Source organism: Peromyscus maniculatus, chromosome 16 (genome assembly GCF_049852395.1).
Source record: "Peromyscus maniculatus bairdii isolate BWxNUB_F1_BW_parent chromosome 16, HU_Pman_BW_mat_3.1, whole genome shotgun sequence".
Lineage (NCBI taxonomy): Eukaryota > Metazoa > Chordata > Mammalia > Rodentia > Cricetidae > Peromyscus > Peromyscus maniculatus.
Window position 1 is genome coordinate 65103625 of NC_134867.1, and position 27052 is coordinate 65130676.

Here is a 27052-nt window from a genome sequence, read left to right on the forward strand (position 1 = left end):
CTGGGACCCGCTACTGCAGCCCGTTCTGAAAGACTGAGTGTGGAGGGCAGGCTTACCCTGGGTCTTCCGCTTGTGTTAGTTGAAAGTGATGACCCCTGAAGGAAATCAGGAAGTGTCCACACTGGAGCCAAGTTTCCTGGTTATGGTGGTGGTCTCGCTGCTTTGCTGTTTATTCCCTGAGAGTGCTCAGGCTGCAGGGAGGGGTGCTTTCCCAGCTCAGGGCTGGCCAGCTGCCTCATTGTAATTATAACAGCCAGGGCCTTGTGGAGCCTGGATGAAGCAGCTTGATCGTTTGCATCAGAGCTGTGTGCTCAGAGAGAAACAGGCTGTGCTTTCTGTGTTGAGAAACTGTAGGTTATTTAATTTTTCCAACATGTGTTCTCATAACTCATAATTATGTCAAATATACTTGTGTTTTAGTAACTGTTTCTATAATTGAGTAGTCACTGTAAAAAGAAACTGAAATACTATTTTTACTACAGAATGTCCACAATTGATGGGTTTGATTTGTTATGGAACATGTGTATTTGTTTTCTGGATAAAGTCACCGTGGTCATTTAATTGTATCTGCTCTTGGTATAACCAAAGAGGTTGTTTGGCCTCTCCGTACAGTGTTACCAAACAATTGTTCTTCATGTAATTTTAACGTTCTCCACAGTGCCACTTAAAAGCCACAGAAGTCATTGTAGCTTAATTACCCACCCTAAGATAGTACTGTTTTTGTATAGTCAAGAAGATAAAAATATCTTTCCTTTAGGATTTTACAACATAGAACAAGAAATGAAGCTGGAAATTGGGGCAGGGTAATGAGTGGGACTGGCCTTTAGTCTCCCTTTTCTTCCCAGACTGTGAAGCAGGGAGCATTGTTGTTCACTGTGTGTGCTTGTGTGTAGCTCTAGAGGGACCAGGTGAGAACGCAGCACAGTGAGGACAGAAAACATGACACCAGCCAGGTCCCTGATGTCAGTTTTCTGTGTGGATGATTTCAGCCTGGCTGCACTTGTTTCCTAGCATTGAACATTTGCTGAAGTCAAGGCAGATTATGTTGTTTGCTCTTTCATCCCTTTTCATATTTACTTTCTTCTTGTGCTCTAAAACTCTGTCAATCCTTAACAAAACTGTGTTGTTGCCTTTTTAAATGTTAAAAGAATTTCAATACTGTCAACTGTAGTTTGCCTGAATGAAAATGTATAGTGTGTGTCAGAATATATCTGCTATTACTATTAATGCGTGGCTCTCATTTTCTGTTCTTCAGAGAGTTTATTAAGATTTGAAACATACATTTACTGTGGAAAGCATACTTGTTAGATTGTGGCTTTGGGAAAATGAATGATATTTCTTAATGTTTATGGTTTCCTATTGAAACACAGAAGAAACAGGTAAGTTAATATCCTGTCCAAATAGAAAAGGAGAGAAAAAGTTCAAGGAAAAGAGGAAGAAAAAAATGTAAATGATCCAGACTCTAATTGTGTAACTGAAAGGTCCTAAGATTTGACTAGTCCCATGCTTCTGAACAGTTTGTGTTAGTGTGGAACAGTATGTGTGTACTCATAAAGCTTGGGACGAGAAGAGATGAGTTGGCCTGCTTCTTCCGTGACAATTATGACATTGGCATCTGATGTCCTGTGGACATGCCAGTGCAGTGATGGGCAGTGATGATCAGTGTACCTGTCATTCCCTGTGGAGGCACAGAGTGTCCACTGATCCCCCTCTGACCCTTGACCTTTTGCACTCTTGTCTCTTCCCGCCTGCAGAGGCGCCAGGAAGAAGGGTATTACAGCCGCCTAGAAGCCGAGAGGCGCAGACAGCACGACGAGGCAGCACGCAGGGTGCTGGAGCCCGAAGAGCCTGGGCTGAGCCGACCTCCGCTTCCACGGGACTATGAGCCCCCATCCCCGTCCCCAGCACCCAGCGCCCCTCCTCCCCCACCGCAACGGAACGCCTCCTACCTCAAAACACAGGTCCTCTCCCCAGACTCGCTGTTCACTGCCAAGTTTGTTGCGTATGATGATGATGAGGAGGAGGACTGCGGCCCAGCAGGTCAGGATAAGTACCCCAGCACAAGGAAGTCTCACGGGCACCTTCCTCTTGCTGCCCTTAAGCCGCAGCAGCCCCCCTGCCAGCCACGCCCAGCCTCGGATGGCATCTTTCTCTCCAACTCATTCCAGCCACCCTTGGCCAAAGCCAACAGTACTGCTATCAGAGCAGGCCAGCCCCCACCCCCTCCAGGCAAACCGAATTTCTTCCGTCCTGGCCACTGGAAAGGTAGAGGTAAAGGAGGGAATGGCGAATCAGACCTCTCTTGTCTTGATGATTGACCTGGGATCTCTGTACCCTGCCCCTTGGTACGGTACAGTGAGACCATGCCTGTCTTGGCCTTGGGATTACCTGATCACTCTCAGCATGTGATCTCCCTCCGCCCCTGATTGTGGTGTTTGTGCTAATGCTCTGTTAATTTAGCCTTGGTACTCCAGTTTCTCTTACACTTTAATCATTCCGTCTCTTGAATCCACTGACAGCAGTCAGTCCTCCACCATTACCAAATTATTTCAAGTACTGTTGGTCTTGGCCTTTTTGTGTGTGTATCTCTTTAAGTAATTCTTACCTTTGGTCAATAAGTGCCTTCCCAAACGTACTAGTGTCTCTAAAGACAGAGTGCCAGAGTATCAGCTGCACTTTAAGTTGACATCATTTAATGTGAATAGAACATTTGGTTTTGTTCCTGAGGCCTATGCAGTGACTCATACATTTGTGGAAGCTTGGTTGCGTGTTGCGACATCCACTGGACTAGTCACCAGTACAGCTTTACTCCTAACATAGGCAGCCCTTGCCCACAGACCCGAGTCTTGAAGTTTTTCCTGTCTCTCTTACTTGTTCCATTCTCTTTCATTATCTTGCTCTCTTGTACATCATAGCACCAGCACCCAAGCCTTTGTAGGCTTGCAGCTTCTGAGTTGGGAAGGGGGCTTTTAATGACAGCACAGAGGCCATTGCCCACAGAGTTGTAGTAAGCATTGCATTTATGCTGAAGTTACAACTCAAGTATATTCAAATTGAGACTTCAGACTACCTTGGCCGTAAAGGAAATGGAATTCTGACGTCATGCTTGATGTCAGTATTGTTACTTAGATGAGTGTGAGTGGATTCAAAATTGTGTGTGATTTTTACACAGACTTGTACACTCAGCACTTCTGAGAGAAGCCAAGCTCTCTTAAGAGTCAGTGGAGGGAGGTTTGCCACAGTTCTGTCTTTTTTCCCCACCTGTATCAGACTTGTAATCTGTTCTGGAGAATTGGTATGTAGTAGTATCATTAAGTCACGCTGAAAGCCAAAAATCTAATCCTTTTATAAAATTTCTGTCATAAATGTTGAGAATTCCGTGCTCTTTCAAGGCATTTATGGAATAGCAATAAATTTGGAAGCAAAATGCTATTAATCTTATATCAAATTTTATGAATGTTGGACGGATTTGATCGTCTCAACATAGTTAGGAATCATACCTGTCCGTTTTGGCCATCAGATGCACTGCTAACCCTTGCTTCATCTCACACCTAATGAACCACCCGGGAGCAGGCCACGGCCTCTTTGGACCTGTCTGCAGGGCATGCATCAGCGCTCTGGCCTTGCCGTCTCCATCTCTTTCATGTGCTTTGTCTAGCCCTTCCCTGGTGAAGCATGCCTCTGCAGGTGGGAACGTGGCCTCTTCCAGGGGTCACATGAGATACAGAGCTTGTGGAATTGAAATGATCAAGACTGAAATTCAGTGGCAATATATCTTTGAATGATGTTTTTGTTTTACTAGAGCTCTTTGGAAATTACTTATGATTGGCAATTTTATACATATAGCCAGCTCACAATTTTAACATATCAAACTCTAAACACTCTGGAAGATTTGAAGAACTGATTTTTGCTCATGGAAGAAGCCAGTGTCACTCTCAGCAAAGCACAGAAATACAAAGCAGTGTTGTTAATAACAGACAAAAATGAATATAAAGTTGGGAATTGAAACCAACTATGCAAGTTCGAGGCCAGCCTGGGCTACCAAGTGAGTCCCAGGAAAGGCGCAAAGCTACACAGAGAAACCCTGTCTCGAAAAAACCAAAAAAAAAAAAAAAGAATCCACTGTGGATTGCCAGGAAGTAGAGATATGTTTTCTGCTCTTTTTTCTTTTTCTTCCTTTCTTTCTTTTTCTTTTTCTTTTTTTTTTTTTTTTTTTGAGTGTTTACTGAAGATGACCTGCTCTGTGGTGACTTGGGAGGCCTAAACTTGGGGTGTTTTGAGGTTGCAGTTTGAAGGCTGCTGGGCTCTGTCTAGATAAGTCCAAAATACTCTACCCACAGGCTCTTCATATGGAAGATCCATTCTCCTGTCTCATGTCTAAAGTGGACTGTTTTCATTTAGAAACATGGTGATCATTTTGTGATCTGTTTAATCCAGTCTTGTTCATGTTTGCCAAATATTCTGAGCCTTTTGTACTCTATTTTGTTAGAAGCTGATTTCTCAAATGGGAATCTGTTTTTATTTTATGAGTGTTCTGTCTGCATGAGTGTCTGAGTCACCAGGAAATTGAGATGGTTGTAAGCCTCTACATGGGTGCTTGGAATCCAACCCTGATCTTCTGAACTGTTACTTTATTTTGTAATGTTTCAGTACATACTGTAAATATTATTTACTACAGCATTATATAATTTGATACATGGTAAACCTTTATCTGTATCATCTCTTTATGCCTCTTGAAGTCTTGGCAAATGTTGGCTAACTGGTGGGCATCAAGCTCAGTTGTGGTTTCTTGGCCAAGACAGACATGATGTGCATAAGGCCAACCTTATCTGCCCTCACATTTGTTTTCAATTTTTCAGCACTAATTTGGAATGCTAGGAATCTAGTTTGGTTTGGGTAGCTCATTTGTTTCAAAGGCTTGATTTTGCTTTTAATAATTACATCTATCTTGAAAAAGAAATCTAGTAGTGAATACTGAACAGAGGAACTTTAATCATAGACATAGGTTTAAATCTTTAATAGGGGTTACATTTGTCCTCAGTGACTGTGGCTGCAGAGATGGCTTGGGTTAAGAGCACTGAAGTCCCGAGTTTAATTCCCAGCAACCACATGGTGGCTCACAACCATCTGTAGTAGGATCTGATGCCCTCTTCTGGCATTCAGGTATACATGCAGAGCACTCAGACATAAAATATAAGTAAATAAATTTTTTAAAAAATTTTAAAAAGTAGACAAAAGCAAAACTCCTACAGTGTGTTGGAGTATGTCTAAAATATTTTGCTTACTCCCCACTTAAGTCTCCTGTGGGTTTGTCTTCTGTATTTGTGATCATTGTGCCATGTGCTGACTTGAGGTGTTTTTTAAAGACTGTTTCAGTTTGTCCATTCTGAGAACAAAAGGCCTGATGTCAGTTATTGGACGGATGAATTTTACACTGGTGAATCTTTGTGCATGTGAAGAGCCTTTGATTTCTCATTTTCTCAATAATTAAAGGAGCCTTGTTTTCCTGCAGAGACACTGTCATGAGTAAAGTTTTAGAGATAATTAAATACTTTAACTTGGGCTTTCTTTTTTTCTTTCATGGAAAAGGACCACACTCTTACACGGGATCTGCTGGGACAGCTGTGGGAGCCCATGATGCTCCTTGGGACCCAAGAGAGAAGCACACTAGAAGGTACTAGGGCTGGGCCGAGCTGGGTCTAGTCTGTGCTGGTCTATTCTCATTTTCCTGCCCTTGCTGAATTGTGTCAGACTTCATCAGGCATCTGGGTGTTTTTACTGTACAAAATCATGTGAGAATGTAAGGGGGGCGTTATTTCCCTAAGACAGAGTCTGTCTCTGTAGGTCTAGAACTTAACTGTGTAGCCACACTGGCCTCAAACTTGTGGTAGTCCCTGTGCCTCGGTCTCCCTAGTACTGTGATTACAGGTGTGAGTCACCACACCTGTACATGTATTTTGTTGGTTTTTTTTTTTTTTTTACTTTTTTGGGGGTAGGGGGCACCACCCAGCTCCCTAATAAATTCACACACACAGACGGAGACTTATTATTGCTGATGAATGCCGAGCCTTAGCTTGGATTATTTCTAGCCAGCTTTTCTTAACTTACATTGTCCCATCTACCTTTGGCCTCTGGGCTTTTCCCCACTCTCTTACTTCTGTAAATCTCACTCTTACTCTGGCTGGCCGTGTAGCTGGGGGGCTGGCCCTGGAGTCCTCCTCCTTCTCTGGCTCCTCCTTGATCTCTCCTCCCAGATTTCTCCTCCTTCTATATATTCTGTCTGCCTGCCAGCCCTGCCTAGCCCTTCTCCTGCCTCACTATTGGCCGTTCTGTTCTTTATTAGGCCATCAAGTGTTTTAGAACACAGCTTCACAGAGTTGAACAAATGCAACATAAGCTAAAGTAACACGCCTTAAAGTCATACTCACTCCACATGTAGGCTTTTTTAAAGTTGATGTTGCTGACATGGCTCCTGTTTGAGGTAGTGACACTGGGCCTGCCTACTGTGAGACTGGAATGCTAGAGGCGTGAAGGCCTGGCCTGTCAGTGCAGCCTTGTGAGCACAGGCTGATCCCTTCTGGGATTGTTGTCTGCCCTCGTAACAGTGCTGATCTGTCTTTTACTATTAGACTGGGGTGTCTGTTAATGCCTTTCAAGTATTCGGAAGGTTTGTGGAAATGCTATGTTTTTAAACTGTACCCTCATTAATTAAACTTGTTTAGCTGGCAAGAAGTGCTTGCTTGCTGAAATTGAACTCGTTGAGTTTGCTGTTTGCCTTTTCCATTTTTAGTAGGGATGGTGGCCCAGGCATACAGACACATCTGTGTGTGCACATGTGTGTATGTATGTGGGTGCTGGTGGAGGCCTGAGGTTGAAAGAGGTCATCGGTTAGTCATTCTTCCACCTTCTCACTGGGTCAGGGTATCTCATCAACATGCTCGTCTTGCTAGCCAGCCTGCTCTGGAATCCTCTCTCTTCCTTCTGAAGCTATGATTGCAGGCTGGCTGCCATGTATTCCTAGTATGTATATAATCTCTGGTTAAGCTCTGAGCCTTCTCTAGTCCCCTTACTCATTTTTGAAAGTTACTGTGTTAAGATAATATTTTGCCCCTTTTCTACATGGGTGTATTTATTTATTGCTGTTTGGGGAATTTTTTTTAAAGTTGAAATCTTAACGGTTTGGCCCAGGTTGATGATAAAGCCTGTGCCACTGTCCCTGCCCTCTCTGTTCGTTTAGATCTAATTACATGGGCACATATCAGCCTTGAAAGTTCTGGTCAGACCGTAGCTGGTGTGGTCTGTCCCTGCCCCAGCACACAGGACGCAGTGAAGTGCAACAACAGACAAGTGTCCCTGAAACCCTGGGGTCCTCTGAAAACTCACTAAAAGCCTAGGTACTCGTATTGTGATGCATAATCTTTTGTGTTTTCCTCTTGTGCAGCCAAGATGCAGACTTACCTGGCAGTTCTGGAGCCCCTGAAAACCTGACATTTAAAGAGCGTCAGCGCCTGTTTTCACAAGGTCAAGATGTGTCTGACAAAGTAAAAGCGTCTCGTAAATTAACAGAACTGGAGAATGAACTGAACACCAAGTGAGAGGACAGAAGGGCACTGTGCTCACACGAGTCTGCCCTGGGCAGTGGTTTATGGGGTGAGCCTGAGGAGGAGGGGAAAGTTCTGTGTCTAAGTGATTTCTCATTTCTGTTTCTAAAATGGTTGCAAGTTAGAGATGTTCCAGTTCTAAGAAATCTTGTTTTACTTTACCAAGAAAATCCTGCCTAGTTCTCATTGATTTGACTCACATGAAGTTATCTTTTTTTGTTAGCTTCTTTGGGGAGTCTTGGGCTCACAGGGCAGAGTGAAGGGCAGTAAAGATCACAGGGTATTTCCTCTACCCTCTCTTCCCATCATCATTCCAAGGACAGTAGGCCAAGAAATGATCTTTCTGTTCTTTCTCAAAACTCCACTTGGCTACCAGACAGTGACAGCTGAAGAACACAGGCCATTGCTGTGTCCTAGTGGAGCCTGTGTTCAGGAGACACAGGACCTGGAGCTGCCTCCTCCCTAGCCCCAGGGCAGATGTCCCCACTGTCCCTTCTGTAATGTGCATTCAGTGGCTAGATGGAGTTTCTCATGTAAGGTGCACAGCACATCAGTCTTGACAGATGTGAGCCTCCTGATCAATACTAAATGTTGGAGATTGAGTATCTAATTAATAATTCAATTTTGAAAATTCTCAAAATTTTAAAGATTTAATCTTAGGGGATGTTATTTTCATAAATACCAAATCATCATTAGACTAATCAATGGTGAAAATTAAAGATGATGGTTATGTTAGGAAGTTACCTAGTATTTCAGATATTCCAAAGGATCTAGAGTTCTCTAGCTAAACAGCGTTCGTGTAGTAGGAGCAAAGACATCTGAGGAGAGTGGGAGCTCACAGGTGGCCGTCAATCACGGCTGTCAGAAATTTAAATTCAGGAGAGGAGGATGTGTGTGGGTTCACTGTCAGAAAGGGAGGAGTCGGTTCCTGTGCCATCCGAATTGAAATACTGTAAGCATAACCTGTGGTGGTTGACTCTGCGTTTCTTTCACAGCATAATGGAGTTTAATTTTAAGTTGTGGATTGTGCTGCCCTTCCTCCAGCTGAGTGTGAGAGACAAAGATCAGTTGTTCATTTTTGTGTGAAAGCAAGCTTTATGATTTCAAGCACACTTCCTGTTTGACAAAGCCCTAATGTGGGTCCAGACGATCTTTCTGTACCATCCTGTCCTCTTACAGATCTGTACATTAGGAAAATAGGCACACTTTCAAATAGAACAGAGGCATTTGCAGCCCTAAAAACCACTTTTAATAAGAACTGTATGATAAATTGTTGAAATACAAGTGTAAATAGTTTTTATGTCTATCAAGCTTCCTATTTGAAATTGTGCCTTTGCTGTTTCCTCTGTAAGAGAATCGAATGGTCCTGAGAGTTAGTGAAGGATTTGCACACTTGCCTTGCCTAGGAAGTGCAATCTCCTTGTGTCTGGAGCACACTGGCAGCCTTTGGGTGGCACAGCCACACCTCCCAGAGAAGAGCAGACACCTGCTGTGGCTTGTACCTGGGAAGACAGATGCACACACGAACCTGCAAACATCCGAAAAAGCTGCACGTGTGTCTGTGAACTCAGTGAAATAGCCTTGGCCATCCCTGGACAGTGAGGTCCAATGTGAACATGTGTTGTAAGAGCACGTTACAGACGTGTGTTACTGTGGGGAAACACCCAAACTGCTGTTGTTTCCACTTCTACTGTATTTCAGTTGCAGCCTATTTTTAATAAACTTTGTATCTATTTAAGTGTACTTGCTATTGTTTTCAAAGTGCTGACAAAGTTTATATTTGTAAGGCCAGCCTTCCTCTCCCCCATTTCCATCTGTCACTACTTCATTAAACAATGCTGAGTGTCACTCCTGCGTCCCTCAGTTGTTTTTCTGTCTGTGGGTAAGTGCTGTTTGATTGATGACACAGCCAGCTAAAGACTGGGTGACGTTTCCACAAGAGTCCCGTGTGAGAGCTTGGTCACCGACGTTGTTTTCGTCGTCGTCTTGGTGACTGGTGCTTGTGCATTCAGCAATCCCAAATGGCCACTGGGACCATGTCTCATTTCACTTTCCCATCTTGGTCACGGGACTCGCTGAACATGCTCAGTGATTAAGCACATTGCAGAAAAGGTATCCTGGTAATAAAGTGATTTCAGATGTATTTATTCATGTATAATAAGATTATGCAAAATGTAGGTTGGTTGACTGGGCAGTAGGAATTTTACACCCCCAGTGATAGGTGATTTATTCCTGTAGTATCTCCCCCGGTTGCTCACAGAACAGGAGTACAAGTGCCGGTCTTGAGATTGCCTTAACTTGTCAAGCAGTATACAGGCGATGCTGACCCTGCTCACCCTGCATTCCCAGGCAGCCTGCGTGCATGCACCGGTGGGTCGGGGGTGAGAACACAGAAGCAGGCCACTGGTGTGTAATTAACACGAACACAGGACCTGTGGGGGCTGACATTGTAGGTGTGGTAGGCTCTCTTGGGAAAGAAAGCCTCTCATCGGGGAGGGAGGCTCAGGAGGCAGGACCCGAGAGGACTGGGAAGAGGTGAGGTAGGTTTTCAAGACTATGGTACAGTGATTTATATTCTACAAGCACGGGGATCCTGCTGTTCCTGAAAAGGCATGAGCAACGCCGATGTTCTATGAGCCGGTAAGCCGCGCCCAGGAGAAACTTCTGCGGGTAGGCACAGCGCATGCGCGTGAGCAAGCAGTCAGGGAAAGATAGTCCGTGACGTAGCCACGCCCTTCACTCGCTGCCTGGAAAATGCCGGGTCACCGCAAGCTGTGGGGCTTCTCAGAACGGGGGTTGCGACTTCGGCATCAAATGCGGGTGAGTGTGAGGGGAGCCCAGGGTTTGAAACCACGCCTCCCAGGCCTGTGGGGAACGTGGGAGGACTGGGGTTGGCTTGGGAATCGGGGAGCTGTGAATCTCACCTGAGCTCTCTCAGGAAGGAGACCGACTCCATCTGCCTGGTTTTCAGCATCCAGGATCTAAGGATGATTGACCTGTTTTGTCCCAACTGCCCTTAAGGCTCCTTCCTTCAGCTCCCACTTGAGGTATCCCCGACCGCTCACCGGTCCCTTCAGCCCACCTCGGGGGTCTCCTAACCGGGCACCTTCCTCAGCTCTGCTGAAATCTTTGTGCTGAGCAAGCTTGGGGACTACAATGGTTAACCAACAGTAATGATAGAATCCTAACCGTTGCCCTCTTAGAGCACACAGCAGAACCAAGAGATTGATAAAGTAAATAAAAATATAAATACCATACCCAGCAGGGATCCCGAACCTTACAAGATCTATAATCGACCCCACAAAAGTCAAGAGTACATGGGTGGGCTGTAGGGACCGGAAGTTCCTGTTGCACAGTGGAATCCGAAGTCTTAGAAGACAGAGGTCTCTGTGGAGAGTGATGTGTGACCAGCCAGGCCTTGGTGGTATACTGGAAGCAACATAGAGGCTGAGGGACCAGAAACGTAGGCCGCACAGGCTCTTGACGGACACCTAAAGACGTAGTTCTACCAGTCATGGAGACACTTCAGAAGTGAAGTTATTGGAGGGAAGACATGGTCTGATCTGCACTTTAGAAGTGACAGTTTGCTGCACAGTGATGGCACACGCCTTTAATACCAGCACTTGGGAGGCAGAGGCAGGTGGATTTCTGAGTTCAAGGCCAGCCTGGTCTATAGAACAAGTTCCAGCAGAGCCAGGGCGACACAGAGAAACCCTGTCTGGAAAAACCAAAACCAAAGAAATGTGACCGTTTGTAGCAGGCAGTGGTTCCCGGCCAGAGAGACAGCCGCCTGCATGACTTGCTCCTTGAAGGACAAGGCTTCCAGGGTAGACGACGACGATGGGGGGCTCTGTAGGTGAGTTCCCGGGAAAACTGGTGAGACACAGACAGCATTTCAGATCGTTGCAAGTTTGCCTAAGAGTGCACATTGAAGGAGGAAGCATTTGTCCCAGCAAAAATTGCTGAATTCTTGAGGGCAGCACGTTTCTGTCTGCTTCCAAGCCCCAGCCCAGCTGTGCAGAAGCTTCACCCTGGGGCTGTGTGCCTCAGCACCCAACTCAGGACCACTTTATCTCACTGAGAGGGACACATCTCAGTACTTCTCACCAAATCCAACACTGGCTTGAGGTGAGTTTGAGGGCTCCCGTCACCCAGTCCCACATGAGCAGAGTGGATGTCCCACGCAGGCCAAGAAGTTAGAGATCTAGTTTTTTCCCCCCACCTCAGTTGTGGATCCCAGACTTCATGATAAGCTAAAGGCAGGCTGAAAGCTCAAAGGAGGGCACTTCACTGAGAGCAGAGCTGGCTCAAGACTTGCTCAGGAGATGATCCATGAATGAGGGTAGATTGCAGCTCTCACAGGAGAGACGGGCTTGCAGCAGTGAGTTGCAGGCTCAAGGGCACACCAAGGATGCACATTTCAGTCTTCGCGGGCTGCCTCCAGAACTGTGCAGAGGCTTCTGTGGGCTCGAGGCTGGAAGTCTCGGGCCAGAGATTTGTCCTCAAGTCTGTCCTTGGTTTGCAGGTGGCTGCTTCCCCATGGTGAACTGGGGTCTTCCCTGTGCACCCTTGAAGAGCCTGTGGCTCCGGGGCTGCATTCAGAAGGACACCAATGAAACTGCAAAGGAACCCACCCTCCAAGGCTTCTTTGAATCAATCACCTTGTAGGCACTGTCTTCAAATGTTACCTGCTGAGATACCTACTGGGACTTAATACTTCACCCATGGAGTTGGGGGGTGGGGGTGTAACATAGCAAGCCACAGGTTACGCCATGGCCTAGCAAAGGAGAACCTTCTAGGGTCAGAGCAACCCTGAAAGGTTGTACTCACAGACTTTTTTCTAAGTCCCGTTCTAACTGGACCAGACTTCAGAAATGTTTGTATCCCAGGACCATGGGGAGCCATCCTTCTGGCACTGCTGTACAGCATTGTTCTAGTGGTGTAACTTGAGCGTTTCGGGAGGAAAGTGAAGGAAAAGGCATTGCATCAGAAAGGAAGAAAGGCAGTCCACTGGCAGATGGAACCATATTATAGCTACGATCCTGAAGAATCTGCTAAAACCTTTTACATTAAAAAGTAAGATATAAGACCGAAGACTACAGCATCCATCTACAGAAATAAATGGCATCTCTGTGTTCTAGCAATGAACCCAAGTAAAATTAGGAAAACGTTCCATGTACAGTAACCCCCCCCCCCCCCCCCCGCAAATCAGGATATTCTGAAATAAATTTGACCAAACACATACCAGACTTACAACTGCAACTACTATTATAGTTTGAGATCTAGGAATTAAGTAAATTTCATCAAAATATTCCAGAGATTTTTCATAATGAACTGAAGAAATTTTAACAACACTGTATAACTCCTAGGTTTTGGATTTATACAACCAGAGTTTAGAATTACAGATTACAATTACAATTACAGTGATTACAGCTTTTTTTGTGAGCCAATTTAGAGAGTAATTCTCTTAACAGGAGGAACTGCATCCCTATCTGGAGACTAAAGTCCCTGCAAGAGGGACTGAATCTTTAGCAAAAATGACTAGATCCATGAAAGGAAGGACTGAATCTCCTGCAGGAAAGACTGAATCCCTTGCAGGAATGATAGGATCCCTAGAAGGAAGGACTTAATTTATTCTCTGAGGAGACTGGAGCACCAGCAGGGTACTGACCTTTAATTCGAAAGACTATGTTCAGCAGGATGAACCGAGTTTCCAGGAATGATGCGTCCATAGCTGGGACACCGAGTCCCCATAAGATGACTCACCTGGACCAGTCATGCATGGGAGTTAAACATGTACCCATTTCTTTGGCTTATAAAATCCTAGCAGTCTGTGCTCTAGCTTCCTTCCACAGTCCAACATCCATTCCCCACCGTTCCCATCCTCACATAATGCTTTCTCTTCTGACCCTCCAAGACTAACATCGCACACGCACACGCCATATGTGTATGTATATGTATCTCCCCCCCCCCCCAGACAGTGTCTTTATATAGTCCTGGCTGTCCTGGAACTCACTCTGTAGACCAGACTGGCCTTGAGCTCACAGAGATCCGCCTGCCTGTCTCCCAAGTGCTGGCGTTAAAGGCGTGAGCCACCACCGCCTGGCTGTTTTTGTTTTTTGAAGGTGGACTGACTGTATGGCTTCCTTTGTAAACTATCCACTTCCCAGCAGCGCTCTCTGGTACCTTTCTGACCAAAGGATAGAGAATCTGGAGTTTTGCATTCCTAGATAAGTCCATGGGGCTGCTGCTGGTAGTGTCAGGACCTCCTTGGTAGGGAGGGCCCAGAACCATGGGGTGTGGGTGGGACAGCAGGCCAGCCCTTACCGGGGTGGGCTTGTCTTGTCTCTGCAGTAAGTGGAGGAGTCTGAGCAGTCTCACACTTGACCTTCCCTGCCGTTCTTTGCTGAGACTGTTCCTACTCTTTCTTGTTCATTCACAGTTTATCAGTATGACCAAGCAAGTGCTGTGTTGATGGGTTTTCCTTTTGGATCCTTGGTTGTAGGTCAAAGAAGAAAGAATAGCTGAACTGGAAACAGAAAATGCTATTCTGCACCTGAAATTGGCAGAGGTAACATTGTAATGTGTCTTGTAGCCCATAGACCAAGCACAGTGGCTGTTTGGAGTCAGCTGCTGTACTTGGAAAAGACGCACAGGGAGGGAGAGCGACTTTCATCCCCTCTTTTGTCCCATTCAGTGAGGTGGCAGGCACTCTTCAGTTGACACTTAGCATGTCATCCTACACTGGAACAGGGATGAATTCTAAATTATTTATCTTGGTGCTCACAGTATTTAATGAATAATTCATTAATGATACACCCAGCAGCTGTTTCTTAGCGGCTGTTGTTTAATTTATGCATCATGAATTCATCCATATTAAGTTGTACAATTCTGTGTTTAGTAAATCTACAGATACATGTCTGCTGCAATCTTTTTATGTTGCTATAACAAAATACCTGAGATTCTATAATTTACAAAGAGCATTTGTTACTTTCCGTTTTGGAGTCCCAGGATTAAGGCACTGCAGGTTTGATATCTGTGGCCAGCTCATTTCTCTCATTGATACTGTCTAGATGTCCTCATGTGGTTGGAGTGGATGAGCAAATAGCTCTCTAGTCTTGTCCATTTATGAGGGTAGAGTCCTCAGGATTCCATCCCCCACACACACAGTGGACATTGTTTGTCAGCATGAATCTTGGAGGACCCCTGTGCTCTGCAGTAGCTCCTAACCAAGCTGCGGAAGCTTGTTCCTAAGGCCCTTTCTCAGTTTCCCCTAGAGCCTTTTTACTTAGGACCAGTTCCACACTGATCTGGCAGGCAGTCTGACCCAGCCACAGCCCTTCGATCTGTCTACAAGTTGCTGGGCATCCTCAGGGGCAGCCTCCGCCCTCACCCACCCTTTTTGAGGGAGCTTATCTCCTCTCAGGGTCAACCAGGGACTGAGCCAGAAGCTAGAAGTCTGTATTGGGCAGGATCCTCCCATAGGAGCTCAGACACTGTCTCCATCACAGGAGCACATCAGAGACTCTGCTTCCTTTTCTGTCCTAAAAAGTGAGGGTGCATCTGCCTGAGATCTGAGCACTGACCCGTGAGCTCTTCACCTTGACATTGGGTCACAGTATTGTGTGATGTGAGCCCTTGGCTCGCTGTGAACACAAGTGTGGTTCACTGTGAGATGTGTGGCTGGTGTCTCTGAGAGGCTGGGCCTGCCAGCATCCACTGCTTATAAAGACAGTGCAAGGATAGACGCCCCCCCCCAAAAAAAAAAAAAAAAAAACACCACACAGGAAAGCAACAAAATGAGGCGAACCCCACAGCCATCACCTTGTTCTTTCGAGGCCCGTCTACTGCGCTGTGGAAACCGGTGCAGAACTCCGGCCCACCCTGCCAGCACCTCTGCTGTCCTGCCAATGGCCTTGTCCTGGAGCCTGGATGCTTTCTCTGTCCCCCTTGCATTCCATAGGGAGTACTTCCTGTTACCTCCCCCAGTGCTCCCCCCAAAATCCAGAAAGATCTTTGGAAACTGTGTGCTGAAAAGCCTGGCTGTTGAGAGCCCGCCCCAGGTTTGGCCCTGCCCGAGAGTGAATGCGCAGGTCCCTGGCGGCTGTGCGGGTTTCGCGCCCCCTCCCTGTCATATCTGTCATATGTCTTCTGAGGTCTGTCACTCACAGCCTTGATTTGGGCTCGCTCTGTGCCTTCTGCCTGGCCAGTGCCTTCAGACCTAGCCCGAAGACTCGAACCTAGAACTGTCCATACTTCTAGGATTCCTGCTCTGCCTCGCCCCACTGTAGTGTGAGCTCCACTGGCGGCTCTCTTCCTGTGTATATGTATCACGGACAATCAATAACTTTCTTTCCTTGGGGGGAGGGTACCTGCTGGGTTTTCTCTTCCTGTGTAATATGTATCATGAGCAATCAATAACTCTCTTTCCTTGGGGGGAGGGTACCTGCTGGGTTTTCAAGGTTTTAAAACTTCATTGTATTTTCTCCCTTTCTACACAGTACCAGGAAAGGATGAACAGGAGCAGCCGTGAGGCCTGGCCCTATGCTCTGCTCAGAACGAGGCAGTGTCAGCAGGGAAGCGTTCATGCAGCCTTCCTCCAGCTTGGCTACCTGACTAGGGTAGAAGTGACCTCAGTGTTGCCAAAATCACCATTCACGTGCGGAATGTTGAGCGGTGTGGGGCTTAGGAGAGCCCCTTTGCCTCTTCCCTGTCCTAAGAGGCTCACCCAGGCACTCAGACAGGTTCAGCTTTCCAACGCTCAGTAACAGAAAGCCCAAAGCATTTATTAGCGTCTGAGCAAAAATGAGACATAAGTAGTCTTTGGCCAGTAGACAAATGGCCTGAGATAGCAGCCGTGGAAACTGAGTCTCCTGAGTCACAGCTGTTGTTGTTTTATGTCTGTGGGTGTTTTGCCCGCATGCATGTCTGTGCACCGTATGCATGCAGTTGCCCTCAGGGCAAAAGAGGGCATCCTATCTCCTGAGACTGTAGTTCCAGACAGTTAGGAACTGCCATGGGAGTGCTGGGAATTGACTCCCAAGTGCTCCTTAACTGCTGGGCCATTTCTCCAGCCCTCACAGTGGTTGTTTTTTTTTATAGTTTTTAATGGTAGAAAATACTTGTAATAGCATAGGCACCCCATCCCCCTACATCATATCGAGCAGTCCTTAGGCTGTCAGGGGCTTCTAGAGGAAAGGCCAGGAAAACGGGTATCTCACTTAGTGTGTTTGGCAAGTCTCCAACGTGAGATTGTGGTAGATATTTTTATACCATTGATTAAAAACATTGTTCTACCTTATGTTAAAAACAATGTGACCAGGGTGGGAAACAGGAAAAAAACAAAACAAAAAACCAACTCATTAAAACAATGTAAGCACCATCTGCAAACAGGATTAACATGCCATGAAGGCTTAAACTGTGTTCATTCAGAATAGATTAATGTAGAACTCATTGTAAATTCTCTCCCACCCTAGTAAAATCAGCCTACCTTTGAATAAGCTCCATAACTATCTGTGTTCTATATAATAAAAGTACCTTGATTCAGCTTAGCTTTGCCATTTTTATTAAAATGTTTCTGTGCATGGAGGAATCTCCATTATTTATAACTTAAAAAGACAAAAACCATATGTTTAAGCTCAAGTAACATTCTGATGTGTTATTGAGAGTAAATACTAAACCATGCCACATCCTTTCATCTATTCATTGTCAAATCATCATGCTGAAAGTCCTGGGATAATTGCTGGAGTTGGACAGGGGGAATGTGTGACGCACAGGATATTAGCTGCATTGTTCCCAAAGTTCCCTGAAAACTCTGATGCAGGCTGTTCCTGGAACTCTGTCACGCACATGGGTATGGCGATTTCTTCTTACTGGCCCTGCGCTCATGGTAATGAAGCCTCCAGAAGTTGGTCTGGACAGCCCATCAGAGCTCTGCTCTTGCTTAACACAGCCCGAGTGTGCCACCAAAACCACCAGGACATTAAACGGGTCAGAAGATGTCCATGATTACACAGTGAGCAGCTGTACTACAGAAACTGATCGTATAACCTGGTCTTCTGTTTTCGTAAGAATCTTAATAATGTGGAATATATGAAATCATGAGCTGCTCTCAAAGCACTAACCCCAGAACTATTGAGTTAGAAATTCTGAAGAGGGCTGGGCAGTGGTAACACACACCTTTAATCCCACCCAGCACTTGGGAGGCAGAGGCAGGCATATCCCTGTGAGTTCAAGGCCAGCCTATCCTACAGAATGAGTTCCAGGATAGCCAGGGCTGTTACACAGAGAAACTCAGTCTCAAAAACAAACAAAAACAAACAAACAAACAAACAAAAAAGAACTAATAAAGGGAACCTGGGCTCGTGTGTGGCAAACACTCACCTTGCACGTTTGACGAAGAACCAATGCTTCATATGCCCCTAGTTCACACCAGGTTGCTGCAGGATTGCAGGTGGTGGGTCACTTCCCTGTTCCGTGGGGCTTTTGTGATTGGCTGTACAGTTAGACTGTAGTGGCTGATAATGGCATGATCGGTTGTGCTGTGTTTTCATCACGCAGAAACTTCAACAAGACGTCAAGGAACTGCGGAGTTCTTTTCTGGTGCTCTTACAAAGCCATCAGGACGAGTACCAGAACTGCCTCTCTGACATAATGGCTGCTGTGCAGGGGGAACAGGCGAGCAGCGAGGCTCTTCGAGGTGAGAGCATGGCCAAGGACACACAGGAGAAGCCTCTCTGAACAGTGACCCGCCTGGGACCCAGCCCCATGTCTTTCTACTCCTGGCGTATACCTAATGTGATGGCAATAATGAATGCTGTGCCGCTCACACCGTGATGGAATGCCCCCCCCTCCAGTGTTGGGGGGTCTGCCCACCTCCCCAGTAGCTCACCTTGCTACAAGGCCCCCTCTTCCCCTCTGACTCCCACATAACATTTCCTTAACTTTGATGTTCAGGGCCATGAGCCTCCCAGGTCAGATTTCCTCCAAAATAGGAGGTGAAGTGTTGTGTTCTACAGTTCAGCTGTCATTTCCAGGTGTCCTGCCCATCTCCCTCCCACAGTACTGTGTGTGCGAGAGTCCCATGTACTATCCAGTGTCATGTGGTCCACACCTGTGACGAGCCCTAAGGGAAGCTGGTCATCATGCTGTTATTTCAAAAATGGTGCACCCAAGCTTGTAGCCATTTACTGCTTTGGGGTTAGGTTAATGTTTCATTGTAGATAATGATTGCCCTAGGATTTCACTCCCATCTCCATAGGGCAGTTCAGTTCAGTTCAGTAACCTCCTGGAGGTTCCTGAGGCTTTTGCAGGTGTGCATGTATATGTGTGAATGGTATGTTTGTATACATGTGCACATGTGTGTGGCATATGTGTGTATATTATGTGTATACATGTGGTTTATGACATATTCATGTGTGTGGTTGTATATTTGATGTAATGATATATTGAGGACTATGGGGGTCCAGCCCCTCGATAGTCCCCTCCCAGGGTCTGGGAAGAATCTACAACCAGCTGATAATTAATCTTTGATGAAAAGAAATGAATCTATATACACAAAACTCCTTAGTTCATACACTTTATTATTATTTTGTGATAGTTCTCTCTCTACACAGCTTCTATTCTGCTCTCATGCCTAGCTCCTTCCTTGCCTGATTTCTCTATATTTGTCTACTGTCCCCTCTAGGTTCTATCTTAATTCCTTCATCTAGTTCTGTCCCTTCTAGGTTCTCATCTATCTAGTTCCTCTATCAGCTCCTCTCCCGTCTCCTTCTCTCTCATCTGGCTCCTCCTCATCTTGTTCTTCCCCATCTGGCTCTTCCTCATCTTCCATCTCGTTCCTCTTGTCCTCTCTTTTAGCTCTTCAATCTAGTTCTTCCCCATCTCAGTTCGTTCCTCTCAAGTTCTTACCCATCTAGTTCTTCCATTCTCTTTTCTCTTCTCTGTCCTCTCTGGGGGTCCTGGTATATATATACTTACAAGCAGTATTCCCTTAGCAGTGCAAAACCAGGCTTCCAGGGTTAAATGGAGGGGTGATAAGAATCACATAGGGAGGCAATAACCGTTAATTATCATTTGCAACCCCAAAGGGAAGTGACCAATGGGGAAATGGATTAACTAAAGGCTAAATTCAGGTAATATCTAAGAAGAGGGCTCTTATGTGCTCAACTATAATCTTAGAAAGTGTTAAGAATCTATAAGTTGCTAGGTCAATGGGAGAAAATAAAACTGTCTTTTTTTCCTGTGTTCCTATCTGTTCAAGCTATCTGCCGTTTTTCTGCAGGGTGGGGGAAAGTGTGCTCAGTCGCTAGGCAACCTGTGTACAGCTAGATGCCTCTGGTGATAGTTAAAGGGAGATCTGGAACTGGAGGTAAGGTTTGGGAAAGGAGGAAGTAAGGCTTAATTGACACATCTGCCAGGCCTTCTCAAACAGGTAGCCTGGATGCTTAAGTCTATTCTTAGAAAGTATGGAGGTATCTCTGATAAGGTACTTTCCTCCACCTGGGGATGGACATGGCCGGATGCTGCTAATGATGATAATTACAGGGAGGCTTGAACTGGGGTTCTGGCTGAGCATAGCTGTCAGTGCAGAAGGTTATCTAAATATTCCTAAAAGTGGTTAGGTAAGGAGTTAGCGGTCTATAAAGTTAGTAAGGCTGTAAGAAAGGAGGGTCCGAGCTGAATTGTGTAAAGCTATTACTTAATGTCCACCTGACCTAGGTGGTGTCTCCTTGTGGAATTTATCTTAAATCAGGAGACTTGCATGTGGACTGTTATTATTGCTAGTCCTTGAAAGTGAGAATCTGATTCCAGAGAAAGCCTTTCCTGAGGCTGTTCTCCAAATACCTGGAATGTGTATATCCAGAGAGTGATCAGTCCACACTGTTAGCCCTTCTTAGGGAAAAGTCAATTGGGAAAGCTATGAAGGCACACATGATTTTCATAACAGAATACAACTGATATATAACAAGCCAAGTAACACCAAAAACTCCTTGGGATTTGGCTTCCTCTGGAGGAATTCCCTGATTCCTCCAGGTAGTGACTTTGCCATAACCAGCTGAGTTCTTATGATATTCCTGCGGCCCGCAGCAATGATATATGTAGTTGTGTACATATGCTCATGTGTATGACGCCTGTGTCTGCTTGTGTGATGAATACATGTAGCGTGTGTGTGGTCTGTGTGCATGGGTAGTATGTGTAGTGTGTGTATAGGATGCATGTATAGGGTCTTCACTTGCATGCTGCATGGGAAAAGTCAATCATCTTTCCCAGAAGTAGGACAAATTATAACAGACTAAAGGGAAGACTGGAGAGCGGAGCAGCTGTGGCTTTTCCCTGGGAAATGCTGATGTGTGTGTGATGATTTTGTAGCCATGAATCACTCCCCACTCCCCACAGGGGTGCTGTACATCATGTGCCTATGAAATGCAGCCAGGAGGGTATCCCAGACTGTTTCTCGTGTTTCCAGGTTTGGGGGAGGGAGGTCAGTCTCAGGAGGTCCTAGTCAACCAAGACAGCATGTCCCCTTCAATTCTTCTCAAGACACAGGTCCCAGCCAGCATCCTTTGTTCAATCAGCCTGTTCCATAACTGACAGGAAAGCAGGCAGCAGCAGTTCATGTCATAGGCCAAGGAAGAAGAGAGCCTAGCCATCAGCCAACCTAGAGGGACTTCGTGTAGATTCCTCAGAGCAGGGGTTCTCACCTCTGCTGTGTCTGAGACAGGCACCAGCTGTCTCTGTGAAGCAATATGGCTCTACCTGTAAAAGATGGAGTCATCCTGGTGGGACAGAGAAAATGTTGGGTCTCAGATGTACAGCAAGATCCAGAAGTCAGCCCAACTTCTGCCATGTGGCCTTGTCCCACACAGAGGGGGCCTCATGGAAACCTTTGATACTTGAGCAAGCTCCAGGGCTGGGCACATTTCAGCCCACAGTGGGTGGTCCTTAGAGCCAGAACTCCTTCGGGATGGTTAGTTACCATGAGCATTGAGGACCCAGAACCTCAGTTGGAGAATCCACTGTGGCCTATCCTGCCAACCTCCTTATGATTCAAACCTTTCTTGGACAGGAGACTGCAGGGTCTCCTCATGAGAACTGGGCTGTAACCCGGGCTGATCTGTCCCTGCAGCTTGTCAGTCAGAGGCTGCATGTCTACAGCGGTGCTTGCAGGAGCTGGATTCACGCTTCCGCCTGGAACAGCAGAGGAGGAGAACCCTCCATAACAGCCTGGTGGTGAGTGCCTGCCTTGCCAGCGCAGAGGTTCAGCAACTCAGAACGTACCCAAGGATGACTGGGAGGCCACACCTGAGCCACAGTGGGCCAGCATTGCTAGAATCCAAGAGTAAGGCTTGAGGGCAGGAGTCACAGCCCAAGGTCGGGCAGAGGAAGTGAGAGCAGGCCAGCCACCAATTGTCAGTTAGGATCAAGCATCCTCTCCACCCAGAAGCCACTGGCCACTGCTCAGCCAGGAGGCAATGATAAAGAGGAAGAGGGGTCATCACAGTACTGGGGTTAAGAGGCACCAGTGGCTGTGGTCACTAGGTAGGTGATACGACCACATCAAAACATCAGAAACCGACAGTTAACTGATGTGCGATGTGGACAGAGATGGGTAGAGGGCGATTTTTCAGGATATAAAAACCCAGAACCTCAGGGTCTCAGGCCTTGCAAGCATGTTCCTCCCTCAAATCCTTGCACTGATTTTCTCAACCACAAAGGAGGCTCCAAGGGTCTCTTGCCTTCCCAAGAGCATAAGACCTAAGGTCGCTTGGAAGACCAGAAGTTCAAACTCAGGCCTCCACACACTAACGTGAGCAGCCAAGGCCTACAGTTCATTCGGCCAACTTGCTTCTCACAGACATGGCTTCCGTGGTGCGTTTGCCCGGTGTCTGTGAACCCTGCTTCCTCATTTCACAAAGATGTCCTTGGGCATCGCTTGCTTACCTGTTTCAGTGCTCGGAGCAGACCCTCGAGGGTAGTTTCTGGGTGCTCGAAGAGGGTGGTTTCTGGGTGCTCGAAGAGGGTGGTTTCTGGGTACTTGCAGTGCAACCAGCACTGACTAAAGCAATTTAGGGAATTTTCTCTTTTTTTTAATTGAAATTTTTTTCCATATTTCTGACCATGTTTTTCCCCTTCCCCAAACCCTCCCAGGTCCTTCCTATCTCCCTACCTACACAATTTCATGTTCTCTTTCTCTTCAAAAAGAAAAGCAGACCAAAACAACAACAAAAAACAAGTGCGCATGCACGTGCATGCACACACACACACACACACACACACACACACACACACACACACACACACGCACACACACACACACTTTAATCTCAGCACTGCTGGTTCTAAAGGAAAAAGTCCCCCTCCCTGGAGAACCCAACAAGAGCTCATGAGAACATGGCATTCCCACTTCTCTCCAGGTACTAAAGACCTGGGTAGATGCACAGAGCCTGATTGCAAGCTTTTGGGGAAGTATTGCATGGCATGCAAACAGACAGGTTCCAAATGTGCTGACCGGCTGGCTGAAGTGTACCACCCACTGGTCTCCTCAGTACCCAGCTGGAAAGCTCATGAGAGAAGAGAGCTGAAAACCCCACCTCCAGGATCCTGGCTGTGTGTAGAGGTCTCTCATTGTTCACAAACACCCACTAGGCTCTGCCATGGCTGAGACTAAAACTGCCTTCTTATCACCCACTGCCGTCCTTCCCCTGAGCAAGAGACCTACTTCCTGTGTATCTGTCTTTTTATTGACTTTCTGTTCTGCCTTCTCATTGGTTGTAAACCAACCACATGACCTCCTTGTCACTGCCTGTCTGTACAGACCTCCAGGTCTCTATGGTTGGTATTGAGGCGTGTGTCTCCATGCTGGCTGTATCCTTGAACACACACTCTGCCATGTGATCAGATTAAGGGCATGTGCTACCTACCACTGCCTGGTTTCTGCTATGGCTTGCTATTAGCTCTGACCCGCAGGCAACTTTATTTATTAACATACAAATAAAATCACATTTCAGCATAAATAAAATATCACCATAACCACCAGCTCCCAAATAATGACATGGAGACTTCTTAATTGTAAAAGCTTGGCCTTAGCTTAGGTTTGTTTACAACTAGATCTTAAGACTTAAATTAACCATTTATATTCATCTACACTCTTCTGTAGCTAGAGTTTTCCTGCCTTGCCCACAGTCAGGACAAATCTTTGTCACCCGCCAGTCCCACAGCTGCTCAGGCCCAACCAAGTAAACACAGAGACTTATATTGATTACAAACTGTATGCCCATGGCAGGCCTCTTGCTAACTGTTCTTATAGCTTAAATTAATCCATTTCCACAAATCTATACCCTGCCATGTGGCTCGTGGCTTACTGGCATCTTCACATGCTGCTTGTCCTGGCGGTGGCTGGCAGTGACTCCTTTTGCCTTCCTGTTCTTTCTTTTCTCCTCTCTGTTAGTCCTGCCTATACTTCCTGCCTAGCCACTGGCCAATCAGTGTTTTATTTATTGACCAATCAGAGCAACACATTTGCCATACAGAACATCCCACAGCACTTTGCCACATGGCTCTTTACCTCTCTTCTCCATTCTGTATGTCTGACTACCTCTGTGTCTTGCTGGCAAAATGCCCAGTGCCTCTGATTCCTCTCTCCCCCTGGAAGTCCCACCTAGTCTCTCCTGCCTAGCTATTGGCCATTCAGCTCTTTATTAAACCAATCAGAAGACATCTTAGGCAGAGACGGTCTCAGCTTTAGTTGTAACATCTTGAATGCTGGACTCCTCTGTTCACGTGTTGACCATCCCATCCTCCCTACCCCCTTCCTAGGGTGGCGAAGATCCCTTCTGTTTCTAAGGCTAGCACCTATACTCTGCAAGTAGATGGGTCTGTTGGATCCTGCCTCCTCTCCCTGGTCTCTCACTTGCCCACATCCCGGTCCTACTTTGTGGAAGCATTCCAGGGCTGCTTTGCCGTGTGAGCCGTCCTACCCCAGTTCACCTGCATGCTTACTGGTGTGCTAATGGTCCTTGCACTTTTCTGGGGGTTCTTCTGTAGTCTGAGCGGGGCAGAACCAAGGCTGTCTGAAGGACATCCAGAGGCATTTGGTTACAGGATACCTGCTTGCCAGGTCTGTTGGGCCTAACTGGTTGTCGCCAGCCCAAGTCAGCTATGTGAGTCAGAGCTGGCAAGAAGGCTCTAAGGGTTGTGCTGACCAGAGGCCTGCTGGGCCTCAATCCCAGTCTCTGTGCAGTGGCCCCAGCTACCTCAGGAGAGCATTGGGACCGAACTGAGTGAATGGATAGAGAAAATGATGGCTGGAGGCATCATAACTGAGCTCAGGGTGCTTTCTGGTACCTTGTAGAAGATGGATGGGCTGCTTCCAGGCAATCCCCCAGGTGACCGCAGTGGGGAGGCTTTGTCACTCAGGTCTGGGGCACAGGTGCCGCCGCCTGAGCAGCAAGCTCCGAAGGTCAGCTGTGTTTAACACCAGCTTGGCAGAAGTGGAACTCAGCTTCACAGCACTGGATCCTGTCTTGACAGTATCCACAAAACAGCGTAAATCCTGCGTTCGTCCGCTCCTGTGACCTGGAGGACGCTGGCCTCCCTGCTCTGAGCAGAGCTCACTTCCACTTTGTTTTCCTCCGGGCAGTAAATCTCCATGCCGTCATCTGGATGACCCCGTGGAAATTCAGGATACCAGCCCCAAGCCAAATTCTTGAAATTCCTCCTAAAATGCCTGAGAGAATTTAGCCCAAGATACCAGGAAATGGATATTTGTTGCTGCTTAAGGAACAAATCTGTTAAAGTTGAATACAAAAACTCTGAGTAGCACTGAGCTGGCTGCCCTGTGGGGAATTTCAGAGGTTGGGGCCTACTGCTGCTGAGCCAGCCTCCGTGGTGTTGAAAGCTCTTTGTTGTTGTAGGAGCTGAAAGGAAACATCCGAGTCCACTGTCGCATCCGCCCCTTTCTGTCATTTGATAAAGAGTTGGATGGTTCGGCTTCACAGAACTGGTAATTTACTTCCTGTCTGTGTGTGGCTTGGGTTGGGGACGCGTTTGAAGAGAAAGGCTTAGGATAGTGGCCGGAATTACAGTGTCCCTGTGTCCCCCCCACCTTGGACCCTGGAGCAGCTCCTGGTGCCTAGGGGGAGCTGTCTTTTGGGGTGGTGCCCCTTGTTGATGATGCAGGGCAGGCCCAATGGGACCAAGTTTGAATGTGGCCAGAATGTCTGCAGAAGCATGTCTATTGGGCTAAGTCTCTGTCCTGTCCAGTCGCAGGGTCTCACCCCACCCAGCCTTCCCCTTTAGGTTAAACCAAAGGGGGCATCCCTTCATCCTTCCTTCCTCTAGAGACCTCTCATCAGTGCTAAGGCATGTCAAGTTGTGATGGCTGCTACTTCCGACTTACAGGAAGTCTTGGTGGCGATAGTGGGAAGCTACAGTGAGTACTTGACCACTAAGCTCAACAGGACATGGCCCATGCTCCTAAGAAGACCCAGACCCCTGCCTCTGTCTCCTTCCCTTCTCAACTCTATCTTCCCTACCTCTGGGCTAGCCTGGTCTCCCTGGGATCTGCAGTGGGTGTTGACTCCCAGGCCTGCTCCATGTTTTGGATCCTGTTGTCCCATCCCATAACAGTTTTACTCTTCTGAGAGGCCTAGCTGAGACTTTTCTGTTTATATTACATACTCCTAGTATGACACATGCCATCTCTGGGGTGTGTGTGTGTGTGTGTGTTTTATATGTGTACATGTTTGTGTAGGTGCATACACAAGGCGACAGGAGATGCTGGGCATCTTCTTCTATCATTCTTCACGTTATTCTTTTGAGGCAGTGTCTCTCCCTGAACTTGGAGCTTGAATTTTCATCTAGGTTGGCTGCCAGTGAGCCCCACACACCTTCCTGTCTCCACCCCTAACTCGTTAGAGATATGCAAGGCCGTGCCTGGCTTGTTGTATGGGTGCTAGGATCCAGACTCACATCTTGAAGTGCTCTTAACCAGTGAGCAATATTGCCAAGCCCCAAATACTGTCTGTTTTTAGTGGTGGCAGAGTGTTTTCTTTTCAGATCTTTAAGTCTTCCATTCTGCTAGCCATGGTGCAATAAGATGCTTTCACACCATTAGCCGTGGTCATTTGTCCACAGCTGCAGCTGCAGAAGAGCAGTGTCCTGTAAGACTTAGTTCTGAAGAGCAGTGAGCTTTCCTGAACATGCCCTTCAATCCTACTCACGGGCTTGCTTCTGTTACACTGTTGATCTGTTCCCATCTGCAGGGTATAGCAGCCATCCCCAAATCCTTGGTCTAAATGAGTGCAAACTCAGGCAATAATGATTGCTTTCTCAGTCACCCCCACTGCATCCCGCACTCCAGATGAAATGCTGAAGAGTTCAGATGCAGACGTTCCCAGTATGGCTAGGTGGTCACTAGGTTGTTCATCTCCCTCAAAGGCCCCTTCTGA

The 27052-nt window shown here is 46.7% G+C and overlaps 2 protein-coding genes across 23 annotated transcripts in view; both read left to right on the forward strand.

Annotated features, from left to right (window-relative positions):
* The window catches only part of Afdn (afadin, adherens junction formation factor), a 131647-nt gene extending 122198 nt beyond the window's left edge, over positions 1 to 9449 (forward strand). For 8 of the 18 annotated variants that reach the window (XM_076552934.1, XM_076552936.1, XM_076552938.1 and 5 more), the window contains 3 exons: positions 1755 to 2040; positions 5590 to 5674; positions 7442 to 9449. In XM_076552934.1, the coding sequence (XP_076409049.1) occupies positions 1755 to 2040; positions 5590 to 5674; positions 7442 to 7595 (525 nt within the window). In that variant the 3' untranslated portion in view covers positions 7596 to 9449. Of the gene's footprint in view, positions 1 to 1754; positions 2272 to 5589; positions 5675 to 7441 lie in introns of those variants that run through there. The other 10 variants (XM_076552924.1, XM_076552926.1, XM_076552929.1 and 7 more) reach the window with 4 other exon arrangements.
* A 778-nt stretch (positions 9450 to 10227) lies between these two features.
* Positions 10228 to 27052, forward strand: part of Kif25 (kinesin family member 25) — a 37556-nt gene continuing 20731 nt past the window's right edge. Inside the window, exons 1-7 of one of the 5 annotated variants that reach the window (XM_076552941.1) lie at positions 11359 to 11729; positions 12127 to 12265; positions 13727 to 14172; positions 16103 to 16222; positions 18162 to 18300; positions 21730 to 21833; positions 25517 to 25605. In XM_076552941.1, coding sequence (XP_076409056.1) covers positions 16115 to 16222; positions 18162 to 18300; positions 21730 to 21833; positions 25517 to 25605 — 440 coding nt within the window. In that variant the 5' untranslated portion in view covers positions 11359 to 11729; positions 12127 to 12265; positions 13727 to 14172; positions 16103 to 16114. Of the gene's footprint in view, positions 10422 to 11358; positions 11730 to 12126; positions 12266 to 13726; positions 14173 to 16102; positions 16346 to 18161; positions 18301 to 21729; positions 21834 to 25516; positions 25606 to 27052 lie in introns of those variants that run through there. The other 4 variants (XM_042261913.2, XM_015994875.3, XM_076552942.1 and 1 more) reach the window with 4 other exon arrangements.